The following is a 15,313-nucleotide window of genomic DNA, read 5'->3' on the forward strand; positions in this document are numbered from 1 at the left end:
CTCTCTCTCCTCTCTCTGCTTGCACCTTTGGATCAGGATGTAAAGCTCTCAGCTACTGTATCAGCACCATGCCTGCCTGCCTCCCCACTCTTGGCCATGGTGATAATGGACTCACGTCTGAAACTGTAAGCAAGCCCTCAATTAAATAATTTCCTTTATAAGAGTGGCTTTGGTTTTGGTGTTTCATCACAGAAATAGAAACCCTAACTAAGACACTTGGCTACTTATTGACACAGAAATGTGGAGGCCTGCCTGGAGTACCTGAGAGTCTGTCTCAAAACAAAACCAAAAAACCTGAAACCCGCAATGACTCAGTTCAGTTTCTGACCTCGATCAACAACTTAGTCTATTAAGTAACAGGCGAAGGATGAACTTTTTCTGAAGGCAAACAGCATCAACTGTCAGTGTTGATGACTGCTTTATACACACAGTGTTCATTTTACTACAAAGTATACGTAGACATGCAAGAGACAAAAACATAAGGCCAATGATCAAGTGAAAAAAAAATTGTTTTAATTGGATGTCTAGAAAATGGGTCAGGAGGAATGAAGGAAGACTCCGCCACTAACTGAATAAGGAAAGTCAAGGAAGGAGGGGTTTACTTGGGCTCCTAGTTGGAGGGCAAGGCCCATTTAGGGAGGGAAGAGATAGCGGCAGAACCATCAAGAAGCCGGCCAGTGTGTCTCCAATCAGGAAGCAGAAAGCATAACTTTTAAATCTGGTTTAAAAGTTGTGAAACAATTACAGAAATGAACAAAAGCATATGTGATGCTTTTTAAAGATGGTTAAGGAAGAAATGAATGAAATGGGTGTGATGAATAAGCAGGAAGTAGGAAACTGACAGGTTTGGTGGTATCGATGATTTAACACATGAATTTAACATTTTCCAGAGCTAACTAGCTAGACTAAAAACATGGTTCAAGAATGTGCTGTTTACAATAACATAAAGAGGTGCAGATCACAGTGGCCCATTCCTGTAATCCCAACACTCAGGGAGGCAGAGGCAAGAGGATCTCTGTGAGTTCAAGGCTAGCCTGGTCTATAAGCATGTCCAGGACAGCCCTGGCTACACAGAGAAACTCTGTCTCAAAATAAACAAACAAAAACAAACAAACATATATATATATGTGTGTGTGTGTGTGTGTGTTTTTCATATATATATATATATATATATATATATATATATATATATATGAAATAAGTTTTATTACACAAACACCAGAAGAAAAATAATGTATATGTTATCACCAGGCTTTTGGTCAAGGATTATTGCTAGAGATAAAGACAGCCTTTTTTTGATAAAGGTAAATTTATCAGTTAGACACAATAGGCTTGAATTTAAAAATTCTCAGCAACATATATAAACAAGAAAGAATAGACTTAAAAAATCTACAGACAAAGCAACATAAAAATTGGTTGCAATACACTTCATTTAACATCTGACTGATACAAAATTGAGTAATATAGATTACTTAATACTGCTGCTAATCAACGTAACTTGACTGATATTGTAGAGCTTCTATATTCTTTCAAGTTGGCTTGACATCTCTGTCAAAGTTGATCATCTCTCCAGCCCAAACTGTGTGCTTTTAAATGAGCATAACAGATCTTTTTTTTTTTAAGTTGAAAACAAAAATATGCTTTCATTAGAAAGGTCTGGTAAAACTGAAGCAAATTAAAATAAAATAATAAAATGAAATATAAAGCAAATATACAAAGAAAACACAACAAATAAGATTTAATCTTTAAAATAAATTTATAACAAAAAAGTGTCTAAGCAGGTGATGAAGAGAGTACAGGGAAAATGTGACAATGTCATAGATGAAGGGGAGACACGGCGGTGACTCTTCCAGCTCACTGAAAATGTTAGACGGTCAGGTTATGAGTAATTGCTGCCAATGATACTTTTCTTTTGCAATGCTGGGGCCTGAACCTGTGAGTTCATACACGCTAGGCGGGCTTGCTGTCACTGTGCTGTATTCCCAGTTCAACAATTTTTTTTTTTTAATATTCAACTTTACTTGAATAAAACTAACATTACAATCAGAAACTAAAAAGCAGGAGCATCTCAGACCTTACTGAAGAATTATGTGAGTCAACTAGACCCAGCTGGGCCGAGTGGTGAGTTCTTCGGATTATAACAGGGTATCTCATTTTACCTGAAACCCTTCCAAAAAGGAACATCTTCCAACTTAGTTGCTGAAGCTAGTGTAACCATAATGCAAAAGAAAAAGAAAGATAGTTCCATAAGAAGAAGAGGAGGAGGAGGAAGAAAAGGGGGATCAGGAGAAAGAGGAGGTGGAGGAGAAGAAGAAGGGGGATTAGGAGGAGGAAGAGGAGGAGGAGGCCAAGGAGGAGGTGGTGCTGGCAAGGTATAGTATGTTTCTTACAAATACAACAATTATACATGGAAGTTTTCCAAATTGAACCTTAAATGAGAAGCATATTGAAAGGTATCACATTAAAAACGCGATAAAGTTTAGTGTAGGACTAAAATTTTTATAAAACATTCACAACTGACTGTGTGTAATTTGTGCATCATAGAATAACCAGAGAAACACGTTATGTTCGTTTCAGTGGCTTCAGAAAAGGTGTTTGCTGAAATTTAATATCTGTTCAGAAAACCAGAGCTAGAGTAACAATTCCCTAATCCCGTAAATCCCAGAAAAAATAAATAAATTAAAGCCAATACCACAGTCAATGGTAAAATTTGAAAGTGTGTCCCTGTCATTCGGGAGGAAGACAAAGTTACCCATTACCATTTCTGGCCACTATCTTCATACCAGCCGTAGTCAGTTTAGCATGCCGGTGTGGACTGAGAAGATGGCTCAGGAAATGAGGCTTGAGCTCAACACCAGATCCCACCACTGGGGAGATCCCTGGGTCTCGCTAGTAGTCAGCGGAGCTCCAACCCAGTGAGAGGGCCCCGTCTCGCAAAGCAAGGTGGTGGGGGGGGGGGGGCTCTGAGCACATTCACGCACACGTAAACAGATAAACAGGCAGATAAATAAACAAAATGAGACAGGGCAAAGAGAAAAATGATAGAGCTTTTCCGTTAAAAACAGATTCGACTGTGAGTATAGAACGTTCCAAAGAGCCTACAAGCAGCATTAGTAAATCGCAGTTAGGAAAATCACCTGTGAATAGTCACTAACTTGCTGTAGCCTTTTCCATTTCTATTTTTTGACTCTTCTATTTGAATAATGCATTGGGCTTTCATTCACTGAGCATTTTTCAGCTCATTTTGTTTTAATCAACTCGAGTTTCTGAGTTATTCGCTGGCCCTGTTCAGACAATATTTTCAGTACATTTTTTAACACATTTGTGCTTTCCATCCTGGAAGCGCATCCTTTTCTAGCTTCTGTTGATTTGAGCGACTTGATTCTGTTGTTCATCTACCTCACTCATTTGAAGTTCCGTCAAATGGTTGTTTTCTTATAGGGCTGGCACAAAAATGCTAAACATGCCAAATCTGATGTGTCGCGAGTGTAGAGTTAACACATCCTCCCTCCCTGACAACTCAAGGACTGTAGGACGCTTCCCTCGCTCGCTTTCCTACCGTACATTCTACTTCACTCTCCATTTTAGTTTTGCCTTTCTTTTTAAAAAACTCCTCCAAACACCATCAACAGTGTCTCAAAAAGATTGTCTTCATGCGCTGTTTATCTGCAAGTGTGTGTGCGAACCACAGAGGCCAAAAGAGGATGTTTGGACCCTTCGATGGTTGCTAGGCATCACGTAAGGCCTCTTCAAGAACAGCAGGTGCTCTTAAACATGAAACCCTATTCCAAGCCCCTGACGTCTGGTTTTAAAAAATTAATTCTTTGAAATGTTCGTACCATATTCACCTCCTCCCCAGCTTCTCTCAGGCCCACTTCCTCCCTGAGATACTCACCTTTCCGTCCCCCTTTTCTTTTCCGTTCATCAAATCTGCGGAGCCCGTGCATTCATAGACGTGTGGCCTCCCGCTGGAGGATGATTCACCTAACTCTTAAGGAACACCAGCTTTCCTTTTCCCAGCGGGTTCCAATTGCCCATAGCGTCCGCCAGGGGCGGGGCTTCATCAAAGGATTCCCTCTCCTTCTGGGGGTTGTTCGGGCTTGAGCATTCGTGGTGCCTGTGCATGCTGCTAACTGCTGTTCACGTCCATGCAGCTGCCCTGATGTGTCCGGAGGACGCTGTTTCCTTGTATTTGTTTACCGCCTCTGGCCCTTCCTCTCCTTACACAATGATCCCTGAGCCCTGGTGTGTGTGTGTATGTGTATGTGTGTGTGGAGTACAGATGTTCCATTTAGGGATGAGCATCCCACGGGCCCTTCTTCTCTGCACTTTGCTGGGTCGTGGGCCTTTGTGTTATCTACCATCTACCGCAGACGGAAGCTTCTCTGATGAGGGCTGAGAGATGCATTCATCCATGGGCATAACAAATTACTGTTATTATTATCGTTATCTATGCACAAATCAAGTGTGCACAGGCTGGATGGTAAGATCCTGTTGCTAAAGAGTCACAGAACATGGAGATACTAAACTTATGCTGACCCGGAAGCTTCATCCCCGCCGGATAGCCTTCACGGTGCTAGCAGATGCGGCGAACGCTACCAGAGGAGAGAAGAGATCATCAGTTTTACCCTGCTATGAACCATGTGAGCTACAGCTATGACTGGCCTGGAAAGATATCCTCACTGGCAGAACGGTAGTGTGATCATAAAGTAGCCTACCACTTTCTAGTTGGCAGTAAGTCCTGCTGCACAAGATGAAACCCATCATCGGCACCAGTGTTGGGCCAAGAACCCGAGGCTGGACGGGTTCGGGTTAGACAGGGTTAGGGTTGTGAGAGAACCTGCTGCTGTTACTCTGCTAAACAGATCTTGTTTCCTTCCAGCACCTCCTTTGAGGCGGGGACAGCAGGCTTGAGATGCCAACACCATTCACCCCTGCCATCTCCTCCCCTGGATGCTTTTCAGTTTCAGTATGATATGGGTCATGATACTGATAACTTAAGTATTCTGTTGAGGAGTTGAATGATCATCACAAGTCCTACTTGATGTCCTACTTTGTAAAATGCCCAGTGCAGATCAATTATTCACCTTCTTCACTGAGTCTCCTATTTGAAACCTCAAGGTCTTTCCCTCCTTTACTGACAAATACTGTTCCTCGGGCTTGTCACAGAGTGACCCCTGCATGTGCCTGAGATTACGATTCACGTTTCAGATTTGTCTGCCAGGGAAACTGCCACCATTCAAAGTGGCAAGGCTCTTTCTTCTCAGCACTTAGCTCAGCTATCACCTACACTTGGGTGCCTGTCCTGAAAGCTCCTCCCGGCTCTGTTCCATCTTGTGCATCCACTCTTCCTTTACAGACAGCTATGTGATTGCCTCCATCTAGTTACAGTATCCAGTAAGAAGCTCCCTTTGTAGTTAGAGACACATGCTTAGTATGGCCATAGATACTTGTACATCAAATGAATGGATGAATGAAAGAATGAATCCAGAAATCAAAGCAACTGTCTCTACTCCCCAGAGATATTATAATCCAGAACACATGAAAATGCATTTTCTAAATTATGAGTGCTAATCCATTATCTCAAGCTCCACAATTGCAATTCATGCATTGCCTTGTTTCAGCAGTTAAGTACCAAGCTGGCTATCTCTTTAAATTTTCTTATTCCATACATCATAGAGCCAAATCCTTAATGTTCTTTGATCATAATGAAGTCTATTTTTACTTCTATGCCTTTACTTCCAATTCCAACCCTTTACAGAGTATTTTTTTAAAAAATCAAGATGTTCTAAGAGAATGCCTGAATTGGGTTGACAGTTATTCTTCCTGGCATAAGAACTCAAAGTGTCTCTGAATATTCTTCCCTCTACATCTTAATCATCTCTTCTGCATTTTCTTTCTTTTCCTTCCCCTCTTTCCTCCTCCCTGCCTCACTTTTCACTCTTTCCCTTACCTCCTTCTTTTCTTTTGTTTATCCTTCCTTTTCTTCTGAAACAAGGTCTTGCTATGTAGCCCCAGCTGGCCTCACACTTACTATCCTGCCTGAGCTTCCTGGGTGCTGGGGTGATGAGGACACAGGGCTCTTCCCTAGTCTTTGGGTGTCTGCTCCAAGTTTCCCTTGCTGACCCTCCTTATAAAATAGCAAAAATCCACCATTCCCATTCTCTCTCCCTTTATACCTGCTTTATTTTTCCTGCACACTTGTCTGCAAGAGTATACTGTGTATTTAAAACTCCTGTTTTTATCTGCCCTCTTCCACATCCTAGCACGGGAAATCCTGAAAGTTAAGAGCTCTGCTCTTTGTCTAGACCACTGCTGACCATGTTGTAAGTGCTCAATAAATATTTGTTGAATGAACTATCAGGGTAGGTGGTACTGTTTTCCTTCAGCGGAATGCTGGAGCCCTGGGAGAGAGACACCACACAGCCACTGTGGGCACACCAACCCCCCAGCATTTATCTGAATCTGGGATGAGATTACAAAATTTGGCTGTTTTGCTTTTCTTTAAAACAGGCTGTGCGATGCATGATTTCATCTTGGAAACTATAGAAATCGCTTCCTTTCCTGGCAGGCACCTAATCCGAGAGTTCTGAGCTGGCTGTGGAAAAAGCCCTTCTGTTCCTCCCTGGCTGGAAGGCTGTGGCAGTTCCTGCCTGCTCTAAGCAAGCTTTCTTTGCTTCCCATGTTCATTCACCTCTTAAGGAAATTTACATATCTTTTGTACCCGTTTTTTTGCTTTGAACTTGGTGAGAGCTGTCAGTCAGTTCTATGCGGATGCAAGCAAAGAGAGTATCCATTTGCCATGTTTGGGGGAAGTGAAGTCTTACTTCACAGTGACAAACATGTAAAGCTAGAACTTTCTGTGTATTGTGAGATGCCCAGTTGAAGGCCAGGTACCTGACACAGTACATGTGGGTCTAATGAATGCATGGGTGAGAGACTCTCAGTGCAGCAATCTCCCCCCTCTGTCTCTCCATCAGTCTATTTCTGTTTCTCTGATTTCCCGTGCATTGATCGGAAACCCCTCACTTCTAGTGTCATTAGTAGCAATCCTGTGACATCATCGGAAGTCTTACTTACTTCCTCAACCCTCAGCTATCAGATGTCCCTACTGGCTTTTCAATCTCCATCAAACTGCTTCCTTCTGATTTAGCGTGATTCAGGAAAAAAAAAATGCGGTTGTTCAGCTAAACCGCCTTTTCAGAGTCATGTCTGTGGTGGATAAAGATGCGCAGCCCAAGGATTCTGATACGATTTGTCCTCTGGTTGAGAAAGAGCTTGCCCTTGACCGCTGTCCTTTGCTGGGAATGTGCTGAGCTCGGCTTTCCTGCTGAGATTAACAATATACCCTATGCAGTCCGACTGGCAATATATAGCATTGCAGGGAATGTGGGAGAACACTTAGAACTTGGCTATTCCCACGGAAGGCACCTGCTGGCACCTTCATGTAGAATCCCAAAGCTATTGTTGGACTGGCAGTGCCTCCTAGTGGCCCAGGCTCCAAAGTCTGACAAGTGTCTGGGGCAGCAACAGAAGGCTCGAGACTCCTGTCCAGCCCAATCCTCTTTGAGTCTGCATGAGACAGAGAGATGTTGGTGTTGATGACCTTATGGGAATTTACCAGACTCCTCAGTAACCTGCTGGTTGAATTCCCAGCAATGACTGGCTGTGAAGTGAAGAAAGAGATGGGGTGATGGTGGAGGTACCGACAGAACAAGGCCACCACACCTCTAGAGGTGAGTTTGAAAAGTGCTTTGTCATCACGTGTTCCCTATCGGCTCTGGAGAGCCCCACCCCCGCCCCACCCCACCCTCATCCCCTGGAGGAGAGGTCAGCTACCCAGAAATGCCAAATCATCCCCTGCAGCCATAATTAGTAAGCTTCCTGGGGCGTGACTTCAGATGCTGCAACCATAGTCAGGGGGCCCAGCTGGTTGCTTTGGAACCTTGTATTCTGAAAAGAATATGCATGACTCCAAAGATCCTATTTGAAAGACCGTATCCTCCTAAAAAATGAAGAAGAAATCCTATCTACAAGCACAACCTGCCCTAGGCCTTTGCCAAACACAGGCTATGCAAATACGAATTTGAGTCTGACCAGACTCAAAGAGAAGCAGGGAGGCACCTAGATTTATTCAGGAGGAGAAAAGTACCCATTGAGAGTACAGGTTATGTCCCAGGAAAATCAGAACGAGACATGTAGTGCTGACGCCTAGGAACTCTTCCTTTGACATTCTTCTGTGGTTCCCCAATGCAGAGCCTCCCCCCCGCCTTCATGCCTGCCTTGACCTCGCATGGACCCCATTCCAAACAATGCCCACAGACCATTCCTATCCATTCGCTGCTGTCTTATGTTCTGTCCAGTCTCCCAAGATCTCCGTGTATGTTTCAAGAAAGCATTTACTGTGGAGGCCATGCTACGTAATGACATCGTTCTCCACCTTCTACAGTCAAAATGTTTTGACTGGGACTCCTGCAGCCTCTGGCTAGCTAGTCCTGGAAGCCAACCTCACCTGTCAAATTATACACACCTCCAGACCCCTCACCCCACTGTGCCCAGTCTCGAAGGCGACATTGTTGACAGAGGGCCCTTTGCTGCTCTGAGTTCTGTTTGAGTGTCCCACAAACTGATGACCCCTGTCGATCACCAATGACGCCATGTGATGTGCCAATACTTAAGCGCTTCGACCCGGGGCTTCCACATCCCACGGTCTGATATTTATTCTTTCAGCTTACAAACACAGAACTACAGTCCTTTGGGAGTACAGTAAGATTCTCTTCAGTGGTTGTTGCATGGACAATGGCAGGATGGTAGCCACAATTTTATTCACAAGGTTTTAGGTAATTGTGGAATATTCCAGACAAGGGGCAGAATTTGGCAGTCCTTTGGAAGATTCCAGGCAACAATCTGTGTCCAACATTTTTAGAATTGGGGACAGCAGAGGCGAGCGAACAGGGAGGACTAGTGGGCATTGTGCTGTAAGCATGGCATCTGTCTTGCCGCCTGTCTTCGCCAACAGGTTTCATGCTTCTAAGAAATTTCTAGAATATGCACCACCACACTGGTTAGGAATAGCCCCAGTCTCCTTAGCCGCGGGCGGTCCTTTCCTTCCTCCCTTCTCCCCTTCTTCCGCCACCCCCTCCCCAGTCCCTACACACACGCCGCCCCCTTGCCTAGCCCGCCCATCACCCCCTCCACCCTCCCTGGGGCCGCTGCCTGAGGCTGGGCAGCCCGCGCCGCCGCGGTCGCGTTGAGCAGCAGCATCCGTGCGCAGGAGCGCGCGCGCGCGCGCGGCTCCGGGACCGCGCTGATTCGCTGTCGCGCTCTGCGGCGCTCGTGCCCGCCCGCCCCTTGAGCGCGCTCCCGGCGCCGCTTCAGTCTGCAGCCGCGCGGCCACCGGAGCCCACCGCCGCAGCCGGCCAGCGACGCAAGCTCAGCGAGTGCAAGCTCAGCCGCCTGGAGGAGAGCCACGGCGAGCCCGCCAAGCCCGCACCATGCAGGCCACCGCCGATTCCACCAAGATGGACTGTGTGTGGAGCAACTGGAAAAGTCAGGGTATTCTCTTTATTTCGGTTGTGCATGCCTGCGGCGCACGCGGAACCGCGATCCGGACTCGGCCTTTGTGCATCATTTCACCTGTGGGACCTATGCATGCTTTACACCCAGAAGCTTTCTGCGGGGGGAGTAAACCTGTGCTTGGCAAAAATCGACATGGATGATATTTGCCCCCCTCCCCGCCGCCTTTGCCCCCTCCCAGTTCACCCCTTTGTTTTCTTGTGTACTGTGGTGTTGTAAATAATGCATTATTTGCCTCCTTCGGGAGCTTTTCTGGCCTGCTCATTCAGGGTTTGTTTAATTTCTCAGCCGCGGAGTTAAAGTGCTTCCTTAGTGTTTCTGAATCCCAGTGGCTTTTTTTTTTTTTTTTTTTTTTTTTTTTCCTTCTCCCTGCCCAAAGGTTGAGATCAGAGCTATTAACTGAGAGGGCATCCTTAGGAGAGAGGGACACACCCATTTCGGGCTTGTTATTTGTGATCACACAAAGGAGACTGGAAACGCAGACCAGCTCTCCAAATCCTGAAAATATGATGGCGTAGCCACTTACTAGGTTTGGTTCACTTTAAAATATTCTGGTGTTTGTGACTGTCACGGGAATAACCTATACCGTTTATTTGTAACAATGGGTTTCGGTGGAATGAACGGAGGGAAATAGCAAAGCAGTAGCGGCTGCCCTCTGGGCTAACAGATTTGTTTAGAAATGGTCCATATCAGCCCTGGGTGTGGCCGCACTCCATCCTCGCTTGCTTTTCAGCCATTTTTACTCAGCCTCATGTTTCACATATCCATCTCTCCTTTGTTACAGTTAAGATTTTCCCCCCTCACCTTGCTCACCTTGCATAAGGAGAAGGAAGGGAGGCTTTGCAAGAATGGTTTGGGGGGGGGGAGGGGGGGGGGGGGAGGGTTGGTCAGATCCAACGTCTTTTGATATTTAACAAATAGAGTTCTGAAGAAGGCGCATTCAATGGAACCTGCAGAGGTTTGCAGCATCCTTGGGGACCAAGAGCACTCGGGAGTGGTAGCTCTTTTTATCTTTTATCTAATTTTTTTTAACTAAAAAAAAAAAATCTTTAATGCTTCTGTAGGATTTTTCTTTTAGTTCTTCTTAAGAAAAGATAAAAACACAAATCTCGAAATCAAAGCACCCTTGCTTTGGCTCATGTTTGTTGAATTGGGTGGTACTGGCATTAAATACAGCAGTCTGCTTCAATTCCCGTGGGCCTGTTAGAAATATTTACTGTCCAAAGGACATAGGTGGGCCATGAATTTAAGAGCCAGTAAATAAGAACTGTGCGGCCGAGGGGTGTAATTTTAGCAAATGATGACAGCTGGAGGGAACAGCATATGCTGAACAGAGCAGCTGGCTGCGAAGATGCTTTGTAACATTCCTGTCTACGTGCGTGTGTGCTTAGACCCATCAGGTGGGTGCACGCGCTCTACAAACGTGTCTTCTTAAGATTAGCAAGCTCAGATGAACCTAAAGGCTGGTGGTCAGGGTCTGACTCTGGGTGTCTTCCACTCTTAACAGAAGCAGATATTAAAAGGTGGCAGGCTTTGCGTTTTATTTGTGTAGATGCGGAGCGTTACGGCATTGTAGAGCTAAGGGTTTTGCATTGGTTTATTTTAAATTGTGAAGTGGATTTTTTTTTTTTATGTAATCAGGAATTGGCCTGAAATGCAACAATTCACCCTCATGAGGGCAACTGTGTCTCTTTCCAGCCATACCGATACTTGTGGAGATTAATTCAGGGTTGCCGAAGAGCCTTTATACCCAGTGACCTTTGGTTGTCATTAGATTCATTGATTTTCTTTTCTCAAATAGAACAAAGTCATTAACTTGAAAACTGACAAAAAAAACTAACTAGGTAATTCTGTGCCACCAAAGAGCTGTGGTAAGAAGGAATTACTCCTTTGTTGCCCCTCCCCCAGCCCCCCCCCATGCCTGCTGCTGTCAGAACTTTCACCCATAGACTAAACCTACAGCAGGCTCTAGACACATCTTCACCCTAGTTCCCTGTCATTCAAAGCAATTTGTTCTCATCCCTGGCTGCACCTGAGACTCACCTGCCATGCTTACGAAACACAAAGGCTGCTGGGCCCCACCCTGGAGCTTAGCACTGTGATTTGTTAAGAAAAAAAAAAAAAATCACTCCTTCCGTGAGTTTAATATACGTGTACAGGGTTGGAGCCGCCAATGTCTAGTAATTTCATCGTGTGTCCAGCTCTTAGGCCAGCAGCACTCCGTATACAAATGGCATGGGTGTGTCCTAGGATCTGCTGCCAGTCCGGTTAGGCGTCAGGAGAGGCTGCTGAAAATGTCCTCCGGAAGCGTTGGGAAGCTTTGCCTGGACAGAAAACGCATGGACTTTAGGCTTCCTCTGCATGGTTAAAATTCTCATCCACAAATTACATCAGAGTGCTTCGCTGAAACGCATCACAAAACTAGAGTGCATGGGTTCTGTGTGTGTGAGTGTGTGAGAGAGAGAGATGATTTTTAGCTAAAGACAATTCATGGCAGCTCATGCTTCCTATACTACCAGCACTGAAGAGACTGAGGCATGAAGATGGTACAAAGGTTGCCCTGGACTGTAGACCAAACAAACAACAACAACAAAAACAGAACCAAAAATGGTTACAGAGAGAGGCTAAGTCAGGCATTGCTATACACACTTGTAATCCCAGCATTAGGATATAGAGACAGGAGGATCAGAGGTTCAAGGAAGCCTTGCTCACACAGTGAGCTCAAGGACACTCCATGAGACCCTATCTCAAAAAACAAAACAAACGAACGACCTCTAAAATTTACAGGATTCCGTTTCCTGAGGGCGCTAACCTTCCAGTTTACAACCGTCTTAGCATTTTTTGAGGCTATTTCACTGGTTTTGTTCAATCCTCTCGAACCCTGTGCGTGGACGTTTGTTTTCACGGTTTCATTTTGCAGGTGATAGATGAAGCTTCCGTCCAGTGCACAGCTAGTGACAGCCGAGCCCTGCTTCCCGCTGCTCTGCCATCTGCCCCTGAGGCGGCTGGTGCTCTCCTCAGTGATTTATCCACAGATGGGCTGTCTGTATAATGGTGAATAGCCCTCATATTCACGAGTTCTCGTTTTGCCAAGGATCTTCTTTCAGAGTTCCAGTTGACTCTTGGGTGGAGGGAGATGATTAGGAGCTAAAAATGAGACTTGTGAGAAGTGGCAAAATCATCAGGAAAAGGCCCTTCCCCTCCCAGCACTCACCACCTCCCCTACTAAAGCTGACTGACCAGAACGTGAACCCCCATCTACCTCTATCTATCTCGCGGTAATGCACGCTCAGGCCTTAACTTACGTTACTGTTTCCCTCAGCCCCGCCATCACTGGCTGATCACTCTAAACTCTGACAAATATTGACGACTACTTGGTCCTAGGCCTCCATGACATTCCTCTCACTGTGCTGGGCAGGGAATTCAGGGCTTAAGAGTGAGGATCAGCAATTTGACCTATATTGGTTTTCAACCGCAATTCAGATCCAAAGGATCCTATGCCAGGAAGACAATAATGAGCAACGTACATCCACAGGACCCTGTCTGTACCCCTATATTGGATTTCGCTGTGCTCAGCAAATTTGCAGGGTGGCATCTTTTGGCCGTACAGTGGAGTTGGCAATCTGTTACATGCTTGATGCGAAGGCCCACTTCCTACCTCATTGCATCATGACTCCAGAATGCAAACTTTGGATGAAACATTTGGTTAGTCTTCCGAAAGGAACTCTTTTCGGAATTCTGCGGTAGCCTACAGTGCTCTGTGGAAATGTGTCAGATGGTCAGATCTAGCTGTTCCTAGCCGAAACATTTATTAAAGACCCCAAAAAACATACATGTCTTAGGCACACACATGGAAAGAAATAGTCACTCTTTTTTTTTTTTAATTGCATTTGAAAGCTGCAGAAATATCTCAGTCGATAAAGTACCAGTTGCATAAGCCTGAGGTCTCAAGAAAGATCCCCCTCCCCAAATCTCAGTGTCATCTTGTAGTCCCAGAACTGCCGAGTGGTGACAGGCAGGTCCCTGGAGATTACTGGCCAGACAGACTAACCTCAGGGAGCCTCAGTTCCCAGTGAAACACCTTGCCTCAAAAAGATGAGATGGATGGCTCCTGAGCAGAGACTGATCTCCAGCCTCCGCACGAGGACACACATGCACACTCAGCCGTGCACACGTGTGCGCCCACACATGCACACACACATGCATTTACATGTGGCAGCAAACCAGTCTTACCTTTTTACCAACATCAGGTTTTTATTTGGACTCATTATTAGAAAATGCCAACTATTACAGCAGAGTGTTATACAGCAAACTCCTCCCTGGGGTAGATTCTAATGAGCTCCCACGGGAGCCCGTTAGAGTCATTCTAGTTACGTTTCAGTTTAAGCTACATGCATGGACTTTCTATAATATCTATTTTAAAAGTAAGCATTTAAAAATGGATAAGAGGGCTTGACAAAAAATGCTGATCTATATCCACAGTCTTCAGGTCTGTTCTCTTTCTCAGATTTTCATGAGTTGGTATTTAATCATTAAAAAAAAACAAAAACAAAAAAACAAACAAACAAACAAAAAAAAAAAAAACAAAAAAACCAGCATCGCTATTCTGACTGGGGCATTGTGAAGAATACACAGAATACAGGTTGAGGGTGAGACACTCACTACAGCTGGCTGGCCTTCTTTATTTTTAGACCGTCTCTCTTTGGAACATAAATATGGAGTGTTGTCTTAAATTAGTTTATAATATCGTTAAAATTTAAAAATCCACAGAACCCAGCAGGGGAAAAAAAATAAACCTGTTAGACCTTGAGTGTATGCTTTTCAGAGCCAGAGTGTCATCTCCTTGTTGAGAAAAAGAATTCTCTCTCTGTGTCACACACACACACACACACACACACACACACACACACACACGAATACACCGAAATTCCCACATGCCCTACCCCATACATTGTTTTCATATCACTACTCTTCTTTGCTTTTTCTTTTGAAACAACCACAGCCATTTGAGAAAATATGGCTTCTTTGTAATTAACTCACAATTCAAGGCTAAAAACTTAATGTTAATGAATCTGTAAAATACATATTCTGGGCCCAACAACAGTAGCTCGTGCCTGCAATCCTAGTGCTCAGAAGACTGAGGCAGGAGAATTTGCATGACTTTGAGGCTACCCAGGGCTCCAGAGCCAACCCAAAGTGATAACATGTCTCACAATAAATAAAATACATAAAGATAATTATCTGACTAGGTGGCAGCTGAGTCCAAACAAATGTTAGCTATCACTAGATTTGGGCTTTACCAAGCTACACTTTAGCAAATAGATTCTTGAAGGATCAGAGGTCAAATGTAATCACATTTGCAAGAGCACAATGATTTAGCAAATGGGACTCTTTATGAGGAGAAAACATTCCTCTATACATCTTTTTGGTTCAAGCAATGTTTTCGCTGTTGTGATTTTGGTCAAAATAAATCAAGTATATACTTTAGAAATCAGAACAGAAGGCACCCATGTGCCTCCGAGGCTCTCTTCAGTTCCATTGCCACAATGAACTTTAAGACAGTGTGTAACACTTAACGATCTTGTGGCTAGTTATGGTTGATGACCAAAATACCGGACTCTCGCCAGTGAGGCCTTGACTTAGCTTAAGGGTTAGAAGAAAGCGAAGCTGGCTGACTTAAGTGTGTGCAGCCTGCCAGGCTTCTCTTCCTGGCCAGGTCCCACATGGTGACCCTGGA

The 15,313-nt window shown here is 44.7% G+C and overlaps 1 protein-coding gene across 2 annotated transcripts in view; it reads left to right on the forward strand.

Moving 5' to 3' along the window:
• Positions 1 to 15,313, forward strand: part of Rtn1 (reticulon 1) — a 185,912-nt gene that overhangs the window by 154,870 nt on the left and 15,729 nt on the right. The window contains exon 1 of one of the 2 annotated variants that reach the window (XM_055595340.1): positions 9,359 to 9,555. The exons of the other annotated variant lie outside the window; for it this stretch is intronic. Within the exon in view, the coding sequence (XP_055451315.1) occupies positions 9,495 to 9,555 (61 nt within the window). The 5' untranslated portion in view covers positions 9,359 to 9,494. Of the gene's footprint in view, positions 1 to 9,358; positions 9,556 to 15,313 lie in introns of those variants that run through there. 2 annotated transcript variants of the gene reach the window in all.

Source organism: Psammomys obesus, unplaced genomic scaffold (genome assembly GCF_907164565.1).
Source record: "Psammomys obesus unplaced genomic scaffold, mPsaObe1.curated_primary_1811, whole genome shotgun sequence".
Taxonomy (NCBI): domain Eukaryota; kingdom Metazoa; phylum Chordata; class Mammalia; order Rodentia; family Muridae; genus Psammomys; species Psammomys obesus.